This window comes from Erigeron canadensis, chromosome 5 (assembly GCF_010389155.1).
Source record: "Erigeron canadensis isolate Cc75 chromosome 5, C_canadensis_v1, whole genome shotgun sequence".
Lineage (NCBI taxonomy): Eukaryota > Viridiplantae > Streptophyta > Magnoliopsida > Asterales > Asteraceae > Erigeron > Erigeron canadensis.
The window spans coordinates 41,109,451-41,127,662 of record NC_057765.1 but is presented as its reverse complement, the minus strand read 5'-3'; the positions used below and the strand labels follow the sequence as shown (position 1 = coordinate 41,127,662).

The following is an 18,212-nucleotide window of genomic DNA, read 5'->3' as shown; positions in this document are numbered from 1 at the left end:
CAAATTTTGAGATAAAATAGTCTAATAATGATATATTTGAAATCATTATAATTTACATGTGTAATACATATATATAAGTCTTACATAATTGAGATGAACGAAGTTTAATTAAATAGCTTATAAAAACTATATCTGAGAGTTCAAGTAAAGATCAAATACTATATAGTTTTAAAATGTATAAGCCTGAAGGATGAAGGAAACGTAATCAAAACCCAACAGAACTTCCGTACATTGCGGCCCAAAATCCTGGATTTATAGTAAATATATATATATAAATACACCATCCGTATATTCAATCGACACATCAGTAATACTCAAAGAAAATAAGAACAGGGACGTGGGTTGGGTTTTGAGCAGAAGGTTCCAAGCAAAAGTTCTTCAACACAACTGTTTGAATCTAAGGTAAAAACACACATTAATTTTCGATTAGGGGTGTAGCATTACTTTTGTTTATATATGTTTTCGGGTCACATTACTTTTGTTATACGAGTCAAAATATCTTTTGAAATCATCAGCCATGGTGACAAGACAATTTTCGAGTCTTTAAGTATGTAACTTGTTATACTGATTTGAATCTAAAACTTTTAAGAATTCATGAACATTGCTAGACTTATCAATTAATCTTGATCAACTTGAATTCCTAAAATAGAGGTTTGAACTTTGAACAAATTAGGGGTGTAGCAGGGACGAGGGTGATGACCTGATGCATGGTTTTCCTCGATTAAAAGATGTGTATATATATTTTGTTATTAAAACCAAACCACCTGTATAAGCATATAGATAATGGCTACATAAATATTAGTCAAGTTATGATCTTATTCAGTCAACGTAACTATACTATGTATTTATCAGTCATAAAAAAAACGGGTTGGGTCGGGAATGATCACAAGCTATTATTAATGATGGGTAGTTCTATATAATCGTTGTAGATCGTTCGTGGAAAAGGTAGATAGGCGATTCTGTTAGACATCGTGATCATTTAAGGTACGGATTCTTGTTCTATAACTCATCGTTGTTAAACGTCGATTTGAATTCTCTGCATTCTTTCAGCGATCATCTTTAGTGTATCTATCTGCTAGTTTCGTATTTGATTGGAAAGTCATGTGTTACTGTTTGCTTCAGTTCTGTTAGTTTTCATGTGTTTCTGCTAGTTTAGCCTCCGGTTGAAAGTCACTTGTATAATGTTTGAAAGCCTCTGTTGAAAGTATAAATATAATGTCTCGCTTGGTCTCTTTTGTTACATATGTATCGACTCATCTTTTGAAAGAAGCTTACAGTGTTGCCATCGTTTCAGTCCCATAGGTTGTTTCTAGACACTCCATAAGTTCTTTAGTTCTATCACTTTGATTTCGATAAGCATACTTGATACGTGAGTTTTTTATTCCATGTTGGTTACAAAACAGAACTTATTTTATTTACTAAATATGAAGAAGATGCAGCGCATTGAAAACTTGTCAGATATGAATAAGCAACTTCTTTTGAAACATTTATATGAAACATGTTTTAATACGTAAGTTACCCCGAGCTATTAACCGCCTATGGGGTACCATAGGCATATCATTGGGGGCACCAGTGGTGTGACACTATCCATGGCAGTGTGATTAGTTCATGGCGTCTCCTTTTGTGTGCTTCAAAAAGCATTGGCTATTCTGTTAGGAGGCGTATGAGTCGACTCTAGTTGTAGGTTCTGGTAGGGTGGATGTTGTGTTGTGCCCGACACACCATTTCACATTTGTATGGTACATTTGGATACATATGTCTGACACTTGTTTATCGGTTCTTGTGACCGGGTATGCAAGTGTATGCGTTCTGTGTAGGAGCTCGTTGGGTTTTGGATATATGGAACTCTGAAATATAAGTATTTTGATAATGTTGGATTTGAAAATATAAAGCTATGTAAGCTTTTTCATAACTTTGGATTTTGATATGTTCAGTTAACAATGTGAAAATATTTATTTGATCATATAATTATATCATGTCTGGAATTAGCCTTTATTTAAACTTACTTTAAATATTTGGTCCGTCAAGGTAAACTCTGTCTCTTTGTTGGTTAAGGGATTTATTTAAAAATATCTTGCCTTTTTTAGTTATTGTCATACATCATTCTATATCCGCGCACTGAGCAATTGGCTCAGCCACAATTTTCTTTCTTTCCCTGCGGCAGGTAATCAAGGGGATTTTGGGCAAGGTGATGTGAGAGATATTGGATCTGGTTGGCGCATAAGCTCTTTCTTTTAAGTCTTAGTTGTTCGTTGGATTTTGGAGATTTTTATTTTGGATATTAGTACTTTTGTTAGTCTATTTCGTCATTGGATATTTGAAACGCTTCAATTTATTGCTTGTCATTTTGCAATAAGATATTATGGTTTGAATTTGACATAATATTCGTTAGTTTGGTCCATAACTCCCTAGTTTTCTTCCTTGAGAAAGGTGGGGTGTTACATCACCAATTTACATTTTCACTCAATTTAAAAATAATTATTTTACACTTTTTGGTTTTATTAGTAATCTATAATATAACTCACGTACGACAAAAAAAGAAGAAGCTACAATCAACTACAAAAAGTTTTTTCTTTTTATATACTTTGCACATAATTAATCATTGTTATTATTTTTTAACATTAAATACTTATGTTATTGCTATTATTATTTCTTTTAATTTAGTTCGAGGTTTGTTATGGCTTTTTCTTCAACAACAAAAAATATGACCACATTAGTTCATCTTGAAGATCTTAAGCCAACACATGTTGACCATCATTTACGACTCCGTGTTGTGCATGTATGGACTGTTTCGGACTGGAACAACTCGAAGAAAATCAAAACGTTCGAGATGGTCTTTGTTGATGAATTGGTATGTATTTTTCAATTTATATAGGTTACACTTTTAGAATATAAGAAACTGTAAATTTTTTATTTAACTAAAGTTGGAAAAAAAGAGTAAACTGGAATCAATATTTATATGGAGTTAATTTTCGTACGTTTCTTTTTTAGTTTTCGTATTGATTAAGTTGTGATATATAACTTAACTAATCTAAATATTATATATTAAATTTTGTATTTGTAACCTATATTAACTCTTAGGATTTACGATTATATCTTTCTATAACCTTTTAGATATAAAGTCTAAATTTGCTATGAGTAGGTTTCTGATTATTTTAATATATTGACTTTGATTATTTTGATATTGTTTTGAAAGTAGCTCATTAATGATGTATACTTAAGATTTACGATTATATCTTTATATAAGCTTTTAAATAAAAAATTGAATTTCGCTATGAGTAAGATTATGATTATTTAAATATATCGACTATGATTATTTTGAATCAGTTTTGAAACTAACTCATTAATGGTGTAATTTTTTAGTCACTGTTATTCTATCAGGGGAAAATGTTACATATTGAGATGGCGTTGAATGTTTTAGTATAATTATTTAGCATGGTGAAACAATTCATTATTTTAGTTTGTGTATGACAATATACTTCGGATCTTATGAAAAGCATGATATCATTTTTAAATAATGTCTTTAGATAAAACCCTTTGATCCACGTTATGTTTAGGATTTAACACAACAGGAGATGGCTTTGCAATGTTTTTGGCTTGACTATTTTTTATCAACAATTTGTTTCCCTATCTTTCTTGAATTAGCCGATAAAATCATTTGATCGACGTTTGGAATGTCCTTGGTTGAGTTCCTTTTTATCCTGAATAATTTTATAGGATCTGTATGCAAAGATGTTTATTCGATTCTTATGGTTAATTTGTTTGGGGTTTACTTTTTAAAATTGAATTACATACATTGAAACACACTAAAAGAACTTACCAGTTTTTTCCATGTTTTTTTTTTGCTATTTGCAGGGCACATTCATACATGGCTCGGCCAATGGTGAATGGACGGAAAATTTTAAGAGTATTTTGACCGATGAAGTGACTATTCAACTAACAAATTTCAAGTTGATTTCGGTATATCTATTTAATATATTTTGCTTTGAACACTAGTAAGACATATATAGGTGACTCTGAATGATCTTATATTGGTTTTTTTTATTTTTATATTTAATAAACATGTATACATATGATAAGTATTGGCTTATCGGACATCCATCTAAAGTGGTCCATAAAGAAGATAATACAAGAAAAAGAAGATAATACAAGAACGAGGAAGGTGATGACTTTCAGGATTAATTTGCTTGTTACAGTAGTTATTAGTAAAATCACTAGCTGGGTGAACGGAGATGTGCACACAATTGAGACAGAGTTAACAACGGTGGATGAGGCAGCACTGCAGCAGGTAGTACTATACAACCTTGCAACTGCTCGATAGTGTAGAAGCTGGTGACGCTAGTTCGGTGGGTAAAGAGGAGAAGAAGAAGGAGCTAGACGCGACGAGAAGCTGACCTCAAATGAGATAAATTATGCCAATCTATAAGTATCTACACTTGTCTTCTGATGTATCTTGTTTTGCCTTGATTAATTTCCTTAATTATGTTCTATTCGTATACATATGTACTAGATTCAATTGTTATAAGGTGTTGATTACTAATTGCTACATATGGATGATATGCTTCAAATCATCAATTTAATCCGACGTATAATGTAAATGAGATTTTAGGAGAGAATGTGTGGTCTCTACTTTATACCAATCTGTTCTATTTTAAGAACATGGACATAAATACATAATAAAAAGGATTAGATCGATGATATAAATATGAAGATTTTCTAGTTTTTCATATATAAATCATAGGAAGTTTTTACGTAAGAAAGTAAATCATATAAAGCTTTTTTATAATGACATATTATTTTATTTCTATTCTTACATTACACAAATGCTTGAAATCAAATTTAGAACTTTAAAAAAACCTCCTATTAATCCCCTCTATAAATGTGGGACACAAACTTAAGCTGATTCTTTCAAGGTCAAAAACATTACCAATGAGCTTACATAAGTAAATTAATACATTGATAACTCGTTTCATTTTTGGTTGAATAAAATGTAAGCTTGTTACTTATCAAGATTAGGGCTCCATGGATTGGGCTAAGATTTGTCATGATTTATAAAATACAAATACTCCTGCCAAAAAAACACCCATTAGAATTAACATTCAACGCATAGGAATTTAACTGACAGAAAAGAACCAATACCAGTAGAATAGAAGTGGCAACAAGCATATGTAGATCGGCTTTTTCTTCACCGGGTTAGTAAGTCAACAGTTTGATGAGGAGTGATTAACTCCTCATCGATGTGATTAACAAATTATAAACATCGATGTGATTAACTCCCTAAAATTCAAAATATAAAAAAAAGATCTCAATTGATGCATACATTAGTTGCGGAATTCTCGTTCCAAACGGAGTGAAAATACCGAAATCATGCATTTGTTGCAGCTTCTTAGCGAATTTTGCTACCACTAGAGTATGACGTAAATGGAAAAAAAAACAACAATGATTAGCACAATTACACATGTTCCTTGACTCCTAAGCGATTTTACAAATTACGAGAGCTAACATTATGAATCAAATAGAAGTTTACGTTTTTTGGCAGTCTTCATATTATAAGTCGGCCTCGCGACCAGTACACCTGATTAAACTATGGAAGGAAATCTACATACAAATTAAAAAGCCACATTATTAGTCATACTAAACTTAAATCACAAGTGATTTTAAATTCATATGTAGAATTTTAATTAAAAAACACACACAAAAAAAAATTACTCAATTTTTCTTTTGAAGATTGTAGCCTTGCCAGTTGAAACTTCTACATAATTTAAAAAATGGTTGGTGTTAAAATCCAGTTGATTACCTCAAATTTTTACCAAACAACATATTGTTACCTCAAAGGCCTGTCAATTTGATGGCTCGGATCTTAAATGGACACCCCAATGCATGTTTTCCCAACAAGCAAGGGTCTCAAACCCTTGAGCTTCATCGGGTATTCAAACATCCGATATGGTTTTATATAATTCATCCTATAAAACCAAGAACGGGTATTCAAACATCCGATATGGTTTCATACATTCCATCCTATAAAACCAAGATCAAATATTAGCGAAGCTTTTTTTTCCCCTAATTATAATGATTTTAGGACAAAAAACGAAAATTATAACAATAATAAAACATATTGTAAATTAATATCGAATATTCAAGTTTCAAAGAACAAACTTTAAAAAACGATAACGTAATCGAGTTTCCACTACACACTAATTGTCTACAAATAGGAAAGAATAAAACATTCCAAAATTTTTGAGTGGTGAACTACACATACACATGTTACATACTCTAACAAAAACGATATTCGACAATTAAATACACTAGCAACTAAATTTATCACATAATAATATATTTTTAAAACAATAACAAGTTATGGCTCTTTCTAACACAAAAAACTAAATCCACGTAGAAAGATTAAAAAATATTTATACATATCGACACCTCCAACAAAATTAAAAAAAAGGATCTAGATGTTCTTATCCTTTAAGAACTTGAGGATGAACATCCTTGTAATACCTAGTACAGAAAACATAACTAATGCAATCTATGTTGTTTCATTGAGCAAGAAAACAAAAAATGGAGGAAAAAAAAAGGAGTGAACAAGGAGATCTACAGATATCGGAAAAACACAACAATCCGAAGTTGTTTTTGCTCACATATATACCAATCACTTTGTAACACAAAGTCATATATATGGAAGTTATAGGCATATAAAGACAATCTAAAAGAGATAATATAAGCTTCATCACGAGAGGAATTTATTTTATTGTTTTGCACTTATCGATTTGGGATTTATAGATAACTTTATGGCAGATGTATCATAAAAAGTTTTAAGTGCTTTCAAATGTTTTCTATTGAAATAACAAAACTGATTTTCGAACTGTATAGCCTGAAGAAACGTGGAGACCCATGGTAGTGAGGAGACTTACTAGAGTGATCAGTGATGGTTATAAAATTAACAAAAATCATAAAACATTAGTGTAAATATCTAGCACTTCTAGTAATTAATTTTTAAATTAAACACCAACTGTTGTTACAGCAAAAATTCAAAAGAAAAAAATATATAAATTTCAATATAAGAACAAATCCTATATATATGAAACAACATGTAACCAAATACTCAAAAATGATAAGAAAAAATATTCATTCAATTAAAGAAAATAACAAATAAAATGATTAAAAATATAACTTACTTCAAATTTAAACGGGGAAATCATGGTCGGATATATAATGGATGGATCCATTATAAAGAAATCAAATGCCATGAATTATTCAATTTCTTTATCTAGACTTTTAACGAAATAATTAGATTAGACTATTTCTTCTTCTATTTGAGCTAATGAGTAAAACAACATCGAGTAAATTATGATGAAATGTGTTTGGTGTTGGTTATGTGGGAAGAAGTATATACTCTCTTCGTTCCATATTAATTGTCCTAGTTTGACTTTCAAAGTCTTTTTTCTTACTGTTTGACCATAAATATTTTTTAATGTATTATATAATAGTTGATGAAATTTATATCATTGAAAAATACGTTACAATCACAATCCGTTCATATATTTTATATCAAGTATTATATAACGCAAACAAAAATATTTACTGTCAAACTTTTAAGAAAAAAAACTTTGAAAGTCAAACTAAGAGATTTAAAGTGGGATGAAGAGAGTATATTTTATAACATTGGAAGGTGTATATTAATATGTCTGAATTGTGTTTGTAGGTGAAAAAATATTAAAGGCGGTTGGTATTCCGACCAGACTTTTGGTAATTAAACCAGACTATTTGCAGCGATTATCGCTGTAAATAGTGGTGTTTTTGTCCATATCCAATTATTTGCAGCGATTACTGACAGGGTCCCGCTATTTTTACCAGATTTACCATTACAAATAGGGGGCCCACACTATTTGCAACAACTATGGTTGCAAATAGTAGGTTTGATCGAGATAACAAAAAAATTTGGTTGGTATACCCTCCCCTATATTAAATGATGTTAGAATTAAAAATGGTTTTGTTGGAAGGTATTAATTGATGTTAGAAATCTTGTGATAGTGAAACGTGTTTTGCTCCAAAAAGTGAGTCACCCATGTGGCCTTGTCTATAACGTTGGTAACTATATTTAAAACAAGCAAGGCCTGCTACAAATTTAATAAAAGTACAAGTATACCATGCTACTAGTCCAAAAGAAATTAAATATTTACCTTCATTTTTTACTTTACCTACTACGTTCTCAATCTTTTAACTATGCTATAGTTAACATTTTTAACTACGGTTAACTGACTATGTGCTAGCACAAATTTGACTTCTGATACACAATACACATAATACATCAACCAACATCACTCAACTACTCAACTACTCAAGTATATAACAATTCTCGATAAGCTACGTACACTTAAACTATTAATAAGAAACAGAGTTACAAATAATCAACCTTTTGAAGATAGAGGGACTATAACTTTGACACACATAAATTTGATTTTATTTAACATCGTTTTTTTTTTCTTAATTAAGCTAGGAAAAGATAAATTAAGCTAAATATGACATTAATATACACATCATGGAAGATTGTGTCTCTTTCTATATACAGTACAACTTTATTTCTTACTTTCTATTTACTCAAAGTGTATTGGAATTAATAGACCCACTTTGTGGTTTACTGGATGAAATATAAATGTGACACATTTTAGCCAGGAATGAATGAATGAATGAATGATATCTACTTCAAGAACATTTATGAAAGACATGTTGCTTCCTACCAACCAAAATGTACCTTTTTCTTATTTAATTTTTTTTTTTTTTTCTTGTACCAGCAATGCTTAAAATCATCATCATTAGATCTAAAACATGTCTTCCCATTTCACCCCCGGAACAAAAATTATGTAGTAGTTGACACTGATGTCTCATTATATAGCTCTATATGCTTAAATTTTTAGATAATTAATCAAACAGAGTCACAATCCTTTTTGTTTTATCAACTATTCACAATACATGTTTCTCAGCATATATATTTCATTTATTAAGAACTGTATTATCAATCAGAAATAATTCAACGAATTACCTATTACAACTACCACTTCCTTTTCACAGCTTCCCACTAATAAGGTTACATGTACTACCTTTGCTTGTACTATTTCAAATGATACAAATTTAATTAAAAATAAAAAAATGATTGGTGAACTGCTATGTAGGTCACTTGGAGCTACAAAAGATGTTTTTGTCCATTTTTAGGCCATAAATAATGTATTTTATGTTCAAACCCGCATTGGAGTGATTTTAAAACAATTAGCCCTTGTAGAAAGTATATTATGCTTAAGAAAATACAAGAATCTTCCCTTTTCTATGACTAAATTTACAGATGGGGAAAGTTGCATTTGAATAGGGAGAAAAAAAAAAGGAGTGTAGTAGCACAATAAATATATTTCTCAAAAAAAAAAGAACCAGTCGAGGCATATTCAATGTCAAAATTCAGCAGAGCCAGGTGCTCGGGGAAATGGTATTGTGTCTCGAATGTTATCTATTCCAGTGGCAAATTGTACAAGCCTCTCAAAACCCAACCCAAAACCTGCATGTGGAACTGAATAGAGCAAAACCATTAGTAGTTGATACAACTTCATAAGAAATATAAAAATGTTAAAGGAATTAGGATTCCTTGTTTGTTTGACCTTGAAACATGAGTTATTATTAACTTCAGAGTGACAATATAATTAATTCTTTTCAGCATGAATAAATTTGAAACCTATATGGCCATATTTAAGTACAATGTAACAGGATACCATACTTCTTTAAGCATATGACATAGTAAAGAAATTCATAGTAAGTTTAAAGGGCTATAACATGATTACGAGATGTGTTCAAATAGAATAATCACTATGAGATTACCAAAATTACCATTTAATGAATGAGCAATTGAGCATATAACAGGTTGTTCGCAAGAAATTAACAGATCAAAAGAAGATACTAACCTGTGCCATAACGCCGAAGATCCAGGTACCACCAAAAGCTCTCCTTGTTGAGATTCATTTCACTAAGGCGATTTTCTAGGTAATCAAGACGTTCTTCCCTTTGACTTCCACCAATAAGCTCACCAACCTAACAATCAAACCACTTATAGCCACAGCTGAATCATATAACCATTGTCTTTGTTTAAGTGAACACATGTTAGTATGTTACGATCCCACATTGGCCAAGTATGAGATTGGTTAAGTCTAGATGTCACCTTCTCGTTTAAGCTAGCTTTTTGGAGCGAGTTCTACATCTAGATTATGACTTAATACGGACCTAGTATGGGATGAGTTCGTATTAATAGGTATTAGAGGCAGTCCTACCTTTCAAAAATTCCAACACCCGGAGTGGTGCTTGGACCCGAAAAAAGAAGGGTGCCAACCGTGACCAATGAGGACGATGGCTCTTTAAAGCGTGGGGTATTGTTACGATACCACATCAGCCAAGAATGAGATTGGTTAAAAGCTTACAAGTCTACATGTACCCTCATCCTTTAAGCTACCTTTTGGGAGTGAGTTCTACCCTAACTTATGACTTGAAACAAGCCTAATATGGGATGGGTTGTATCACATAGATTAAATTGGGTTATATATTACTCCCATCGCAAGATCATTGTCCACAAAGCGAAAATTTAAGAAATGTGCACTTAATGCAGTTTTTAATTAGCTTAATGACAGTTTTATCCTTACTAGGATGCACAATTAACCCAGTTTTAGTTCTCTTCTTAAACATACTTTGGAGGATAAATCGGAAACTTTGGTACATAATTTTTTTAAGTGAATGCTTATTGTGGGACAAACTAAAACAATAAAACGGACATTTCTTTTGGGATAGACTAAGTATTAATAACGAGACAAAGAGATAAGATTAGAAAGTTATTGGGAATGGGTCATTCAGTTTGAAGCTCATCCAGAGTATACTCAAGTGATTATAACTTAGTTTAACCTTCTAGTGGCTTTTGGTAAAAATATGAAGGATCATTCATATTAAATTACTTTAAAGATTATCAAAAAGTAGACACGATAGTATTGGCAGGTTAATCCCGCCCAAATAAATCCTTTCCATGTCATCCTAAACACCCAGCCTTGCTGACTCGATATCTAACCCACTTATTTTGACACCCACAAGAGGTTTACTCCCTTAGTCCCAAGTTAGATTCAACATCTCACTCCACAGTCCAGTAAAAGGTCTAAATTACTGACCGAACATCTAAAGTATCCATCCAAAATTATAAACAGAGAAACCTGGCAAACTGACTCAATGCTATATAACACTTGCAATGGTTACGGAGGGGCAAAGAGATTGATCATTTGATCTAGATTGAAATTACTGATATACCTTTGGCCAAGTGGTACCAAACACCATAGGTGCCCCCATAATCCCACCAACCATATAGTATGAATCCAAGTCCCTTCATGGACATGTGCGTGTGTGGATATTTGCCTTTCAAATTAATTTGGATTAAAACTCCTTTAACAAGAAAAACGCAAAGTTATTTGGGGACATATGAGGTGATGCATAGCTTGTCATAAGTTAGAATCGCCATCTGATTATGGAACAAACTTCACTAAAAGTATCCTGTTCAGAATTTGATAGAGATGAAAAAAAGAAAATGAAAATAATACCCGAGGAACCAGCAAATCCATGGCTGCAACAGTTTTTCCATCATCATTTTGCCGCATGTAGAATGCCTTGATATCCTGGATGTTTTAAAAAAAGTATCTGTTAGTTTAAGTTGTTCTTATTCTGCCATTCTATTCAAGAAAGCAGGGGAAAGACTATGCCTTTGGGTAATCTGTTATAATAACAGGGCAACCATTAAAAGCCTTCTCAGTTATGTACCGCTCGTGCTCACTTTGCAAATCAGCACCCCATGTTACCTATTATATAACCAGCATAAAATTAGAAGTGAATTCTATCACAAGTCTTAATGGTCCAATATCTGTTCATGCGCCCGTTGGGGGTATGCAGGGCTTCATGTACTACGCACAACCTTTTACAGTTTGGATGCAGTTAATATGTTCTTGTTTAAATCCATCAAATTTCTAGTTGCTCCAATATTAAAAACCAACTATTTTGATCCTCAAAAGTCAAAGTGTCATGTGTGCATGTGTGATTAAACGGAATTACCGGAAACTCAAATTTCTTCTTTGACTTTAAAAGCAGTTCGACAGCATCAGTATAAGTCAATTGCACAAAGCTTTTCTCGACCACATCCTGTTGAACCAAAATCACGACTTATAAATAATGTTACAGTTGCAGTAATTAAGTATCTTTTTAGAGGATTACTTAAGAGTTAAACAGAAAATCCTCATACATTCAAACGGTCGATGATTCCTTTCTCAATCCAGTTATTGAAAAAATCCATATCTTCCTTGCAATTTTCAAGAACATGTTTCACCTAACATGTGCAGAAGTTCATATAATATTAAAGCGCACTACATAGCAAAATTACAACACTCTCTCCCCCTGTCCTGAAAGAAAAGAAGTCAAGATTTTGAAAAAAGTGGATGCTTCTTTCGTCCCAAAGAGTTTGCAACAATTGACTGATAAAACAAAGAAATATTTATAAAACCCCTCAATGATAACGATGTAGAGGAAATGGTGGACCAAAACGATGGAATCAGTATTTTATAACTGATCACTGATCACTGCTAATCAGATATATGATTTATGGAAAGTCTATCAGTAGGATTTTTTGGAGCAGAAAATTATGATGTGGAACCTTTTCACAAGACATGGGGATCACAAGGTAATTACTATAAAGGGTAGATAAAGTAACATACGACATACTGGAGATAGGCAGTGGCACAGGCCATGTCATCGTTCAGGTCCGCAAATGCAAGCTCAGGCTCAATCATCTTTAAGGAGAAAAAACAAATTAAAAACTATAAAATCATGCTCCTTTATGTCTTCAGTAAAATAAAAACTTTGAAACTTCTTGAGGACAATAATGAACACAATTCAAGTAAAAGGATAAAATACCCAGAATTCAGCCAAATGTCTAGACGTGTTGGAATTTTCTGCCCGAAATGTAGGACCAAACGTATACACCTGAAATATGGTAAATGTTTAGGGAAAGTTATAAGGTGGTGTTATGATTGCCTGCTTTTATAAGTTCAAATAACATTTGGAAGAAGATGGCATACATCAGAAAGAGCGGTCGCGTATGTTTCAGCATTAAGTTGACCAGAGACCGTCAAGAATGCCGGTTTTTCAAAAAAATCCTGTAAAATCAAAATGCAACTTACATACAAATTCTGAAATTTAACTGAAGACTTTGTAGACAGATCATAATAAGCAATTAGCAAACAGAAAAAAACATTTACTCAAAAATGTTACAAGAACTAAGAAAAGGAAGAGCCTCACTTGTGACCAATCAATTAAACCTTTTTCTGTTCTTGGAATGGCATCAGCCGGAGAATCAATGACTTCTTTAGAGGTTGGTATCTGTTAACAGAACAATTCAAATAGAATATGACTACTGTGAATAAATGTAATACTGGTAAAGTATAAATCTTAGTTAAACAATAGTTATAAAATTATAAAATATAGAAGGAAGATACCAATGTTGTTACACAAAATTGCTCGCCGGCTCCTTCACAATCTGAAGCGGTAATGATTGGACTTGAGACCCAAACAAACCCATTGTCTTGAAAAAATTTATGTGTAGCATAGGCCAAAGCATTCCTTACCCTTGCAACCTAAATTCAAATAAAACACCAATTGAGTGAAGTAGGAAAAGGTGAGGAAGCCAATCAAGAATAGAGGTTCTCATATACTTTACATAAACTTGTGCCACTAATAATGAAATGTGCACACACAGATAGAAAGGAATAAGTTAGAATGTAAATCATACCGCACCAAAAGTGTTTGTTCTAGGACGAAGATGCGCCTTGCTTCTTAAAAATTCTCGGGTGACTTTTTTCTTCTGGATAGGAAATGATGGATCGCTTTTACCAACCTAAAAGGGTATCAAAAAATCAGTTTATAAATGCTTTACAAATGCCCAATAATAAAAGACATGAAAAATAGGTTGTACCAAACTACCAATACGTCATCATATAAGTTTATAACTAATTGGAGTGTACAAATGATACCGTAACAAGTTTGTGAATCTTCAACTCTACTTTTTGCTTCTTTCCTTGACTGGGAACCACAACTCCTTGTACACAAACTGATGCACCGGTGGCTATCAGACCACTCTCCACCTATTAATAATGCGGTAAACTAAACAGTCAGTTATGTAATGCATTGGGATCAGGAGCTTTTAATGATTTTCTACTTTTTCTATCATGTCCACAAAACAATATTAATACTATCTAAAAGGAACTGTATGATTTACCAAATATAAAAGACGATCACTTTGGGATTCAAATGCCTACATTCTGGGCGCAATGAACATGACATGACCGTCAGTTACCCCAAGTTCATGGTTATGTTGATATTTTTACAAGCATATATATATGGGGGATAAGTGACAGGCTTTTTGACCATTGTACTAGACTTTCTTAATTGAAGACAAAGCTGCACTCGAGGTGACGTGCCTCTATAAGGGCCTAAGGCGAAGGCCTGAATATATTAAAGGGTTAAATTACACCAGTAACGTTCATCACATAATTTAACATAGAAACAAACATTGTAAGCATAATATGGGACAAAATAAAAGCATCCATAACTTAGATACTAGTTGTTTAATAAGTAACACACTTGAATAACCAAAAGGCAGAGGCTCTAAACGAGCTAAGCCACTTACGAACTAAAAGCTTAAAGGTTCAAAAATCATCTTCTAAGTTACCCTATCCTACTTTTCGAAAAAAAAAAAAAAAGTTACCCTATCCTCTACCCTGCCCAGTTTCAACTTTCAAGATCCACGAAATCATCTCCGTTAGCAGCATCTCGCTCATTCGACAATTAAAGTTTTACTGGATGATGCTCCTTTTCTATTAACACGGCTTGGTTCATTAGCTCCAATTGCATCAGAACACGGAAAGAGAAAGGAGAGGAAACTTGGATGTGGAAATTGGAAAAACTAACTCTGATCCTAGAGTAAATGGAAATAAAAAAGAAACTCCATAATTGATACAAAATCATATCTATATAACAAGAGTTTTCAGATTAAGGACAAGTATCTCAGTATCTCTTAAAGATGTTTTTTTTACAGCACATACACATTATTTCTGATGCTATTAAGTATTAACAGTTGTGAAAACTTTTGTAAACTTACTTAGATTGCTTAAAAACGTTAAAAAAAAACAAATTAGATTGCTTAAAGTATTTTAATAATAAACAACTCAAGTATAAAGAAATGAATGCAAGATTGAAGTGTTAAAAAAGGATTAAAGCTTCGATTTTAAAAAAGAATTAAAGATTCGATAAAAAAGAATTTTAATTCATTGTAATCACTAGTCCCTATTTTATAGTAATTGTTAGTGGAAGGATAATGATTGAATAGTATTTCATTTTAAAGTGAAGACTTTTTGAAAACTCAAGCCTTTATCACCTAGCACCTAAGCCCCAAAGGCATGCACCTTACCATTTGCCTTGCGTTATGATGTCACCAGGCGATGAGCTTTTGATCGCCTAACCTCTTGCCTACGGCAGACACCTCTTGCGCCTTTGACAACATTGGGTTGCAAACACACAACTGTTTATGTTAGATTGTGGCTATAATGAATCAAGGAAGTACTTTGCAAGAATGAGCAATTTCCGGAATCAAGTGTCACGTGGTGTTTTTTCATTGTCAGAATACCCTTTCAAGGAAGTTACTGTTTGATAAGGAAGTCCAGAGTAGAACTATTAAAATTAGATTAAGTTATCATGGATTGGCCTACAGTTTAATAATTTATGCACTGCAACCCACATACATTTCAACTAAGCAAACTGACTCATCCACTACCTGATCATAACCTTCAGCATCTGAGTCAATCACACACTGCATGTTCGAGAGACATGAACCATCATTCACCTGCACTGAATGCATTACCCATTAACAATCTACAAAAAATCAGATAGATTTAAGTATATAACCAGTTCTTGATCAAAGTTCCCCTGCTCATATTAAATGCATGGTTCTCTAAATGTCTTTAACTGCTCTAGTTTGAAATTCCCTCTTTGAAATTAAAAAAAAAAAAAACAACAGATGATAGTATATAATAATATACTACCACCAAATATTGATACCCCCTCAGTTCCTGGAAAAGATCTAGACTTCGGCTTATGTCAAAATATAACTACTAGTAATAGGTTCACCTTCTTCGAGAGAATTGCACCAATTTATTTAGTTTTTGTCCCGATATGCTACAAACACAGTATCAAGTTTGCATTCTTAAAGACATAAAAGTTGAGGTCAAACAAACTTTGGCTAAAACTCATGACTAGCCTTGTACCTGTCCAAAGCAATAGCTAATGCAGCGAAGGTGTGAGTGAGGGTTTGCGGTAGATGTTTATAAAGAAGGGTGATGTATGGTGTATAAAGTATTCTTATCGTTTTCGCCTGCTAATTATAAGTATGTCATGTCCCTAAAAAACAATCTACTAGTAAACAGTATTCTAGATAAGATACAGCCAAGGCCTCATAAGTATGATTAGTATTAACCCATCTGCCTAAAACTGCATGGCTTAGCAACATATGAATTTAACACCCTTCTCTATTCACTAGTTTTATGGTGCATTGGTTGCTTCAAATGTTGCCAAGTTAATCCATATATACCAAAATCGGAAGTATTCATAGCGACAAAGTCCATCCACATTACCAAATTCATACCACCATTATCTCATTTCCACACATTTTCAAGTAACCAACTTTCTTGCACCAAAAGGCCAGTAGGTTAGAGATTCTAGTCCCATTGTGGATACGTTATAAATATGTGTGGACGTTGTTCGACATTTTAAAATATAATCATCTAAACAACCAAACAAACAGATAATTTCATAACCCATTTCACAAAAACACATATATTCGACATTATGGATAAATTACCTCAATGAAAGTAACACTGCTTTGCACACGAAGAGTTCGAACCCAGCCTCGAACAGTCAACGTGTCCCCTAATCTATCCAAACCCTCATTTTCCCCTCCTTTGATATCAACAATTCTCAACCTTTTCCGAAACTCCCCAACTCTTTGTTCGGTTTTCGGCTTCTCAGCGGTTTCTCCAGACGACACGGTAGCGGATATCGAGAAGAATCGTTTGTGGGTTGTGTTGTTTATTGAGAATCTTGGAGAGTGGTGGTTTTGTGGGTTTTTGAGGAGTGTTTGGTGGCTGAGTTTAGTGGGTGTTGGGTGGTGGTGGTGATGGTTGTATATCGAAAGGAAGCGGACGGTGGTGGAAAAGGGTTTTAGACGGAGGGAAACGGTGGCCGGAGATAACGCCGCCGTGGCCATTGATTAGTGAGCTGAGTCTATCTTTCTTACTTGCTTTTGTGGCTTTTTGCCAAACAATCGATTGGATTGGATGGTTTCTAGTTTTCTACTCGGTATTTTTAAGTTCCTAATGCAATTATTTGTTTACATGTTTTGACCTTTTGGAGTTTTGGTTGTCTAGTCGGGTAGAACATTTGACAAAAACTTTTATTTCTTGAGAAAAAGACCCAATTTCAAACTTTGATAATGGTTTTTATATAGATTAAAGTAGAAGTAGTATAGAAATTCTTATTCAAAAAGAATAATGAATTGTTGGGTTATCAAATGGTTAAGTGACAAAAAGACATCAGGTTTGAATCTTATCCTAATCATGTTTTGAAATTACGAGTTCGAATCACATCTTAATCATATTTGGGTTGTTCTCGATGAAGGTTTACCATGGAGGCTTTTTCACCCATAAGCCTGATAAGATGAAGGTTTACCATAGATGCTTTTTCACCCATAAGCCTGATAAGGGCAAAATTAGGTATTTTGATTCTAATAGTATCGACTTATTCCTCATGCATAAAATAGACTTCATTATGGAAGATTTAGGTTATCTATAAAGGTTCACCAAGTTGTATTACTTTTTGAAACCTACATGTGACATAAATAATTGCATATGTGAGGTTATACTATTAAAAAGAAAAATATTTGCAATTATTTTTTTTTTTATTGATATAAGTAATATAAGTGATGTAAAATGAATTATTACATATTAAAATCAATATGAGTCTTCCTACACGCACGCGCCCGCCAGAATGCCTCTTTGGTTCGGTAACATTAATATAAGGTGTCTTTTTTAGTCATTTGACTTGAT

At 32.8% G+C, this 18,212-nt stretch overlaps 1 protein-coding gene and 2 long non-coding RNA genes across 3 annotated transcripts; 1 reads left to right on the top strand and 2 right to left on the bottom strand.

Moving 5' to 3' along the window:
- The first annotated feature begins 2,814 nt into the window (after window positions 1–2,814).
- LOC122602210 lies at window positions 2,815–4,490 on the top strand. The gene is made up of 3 exons (XR_006324181.1): window positions 2,815–2,851; window positions 3,856–3,960; window positions 4,081–4,490. It is a non-coding gene; the product is annotated as an uncharacterized LOC122602210 (long non-coding RNA).
- A 255-nt stretch (window positions 4,491–4,745) lies between these two features.
- LOC122602246 lies at window positions 4,746–7,325 on the bottom strand. Its single transcript, XR_006324189.1, has 4 exons — window positions 7,179–7,325; window positions 5,829–6,018; window positions 5,140–5,752; window positions 4,746–5,068 (listed from the first exon to the last, which is right to left on the bottom strand). It is a non-coding gene; the product is annotated as an uncharacterized LOC122602246 (long non-coding RNA).
- A 1,949-nt stretch (window positions 7,326–9,274) lies between these two features.
- On the bottom strand, window positions 9,275–17,464 carry LOC122599420 (asparagine--tRNA ligase, chloroplastic/mitochondrial). Its single transcript, XM_043771928.1, has 15 exons — window positions 16,970–17,464; window positions 15,887–15,955; window positions 14,088–14,198; window positions 13,847–13,951; window positions 13,554–13,691; window positions 13,357–13,437; window positions 13,137–13,214; window positions 12,973–13,041; window positions 12,774–12,848; window positions 12,305–12,388; window positions 12,118–12,204; window positions 11,772–11,867; window positions 11,613–11,687; window positions 9,948–10,074; window positions 9,275–9,559 (listed from the first exon to the last, which is right to left on the bottom strand). Exons 1-15 carry the CDS (start codon window positions 17,372–17,374, stop codon window positions 9,444–9,446), a joined length of 1,716 nt encoding a protein of 571 aa, XP_043627863.1. The 5' UTR covers window positions 17,375–17,464; the 3' UTR covers window positions 9,275–9,443.
- Window positions 17,465–18,212: the final 748 nt, after the last annotated feature.

What these genes read in the sequence shown, in the direction of transcription:
- LOC122599420 (XM_043771928.1), bottom strand. Translation starts at nt 17,374, where the DNA reads ATGGCCACGGCGGCGTTATCTCCGGCCACCGTTTCCCTCCGTCTAAAA. An exon ending in GCAGTGTTACTTTCATTGAG is followed by an intron (nt 15,956 to 16,969) that starts GTAATTTATCCA and finishes CATTCAGTGCAG; the next exon opens with GTGAATGATGGTTCATGTCT. An exon ending in TGGATTTGCTGGTTCCTCGG is followed by an intron (nt 10,075 to 11,612) that starts GTATTATTTTCA and finishes TTTGATTGTTAG; the next exon opens with GTTGGTGAGCTTATTGGTGG.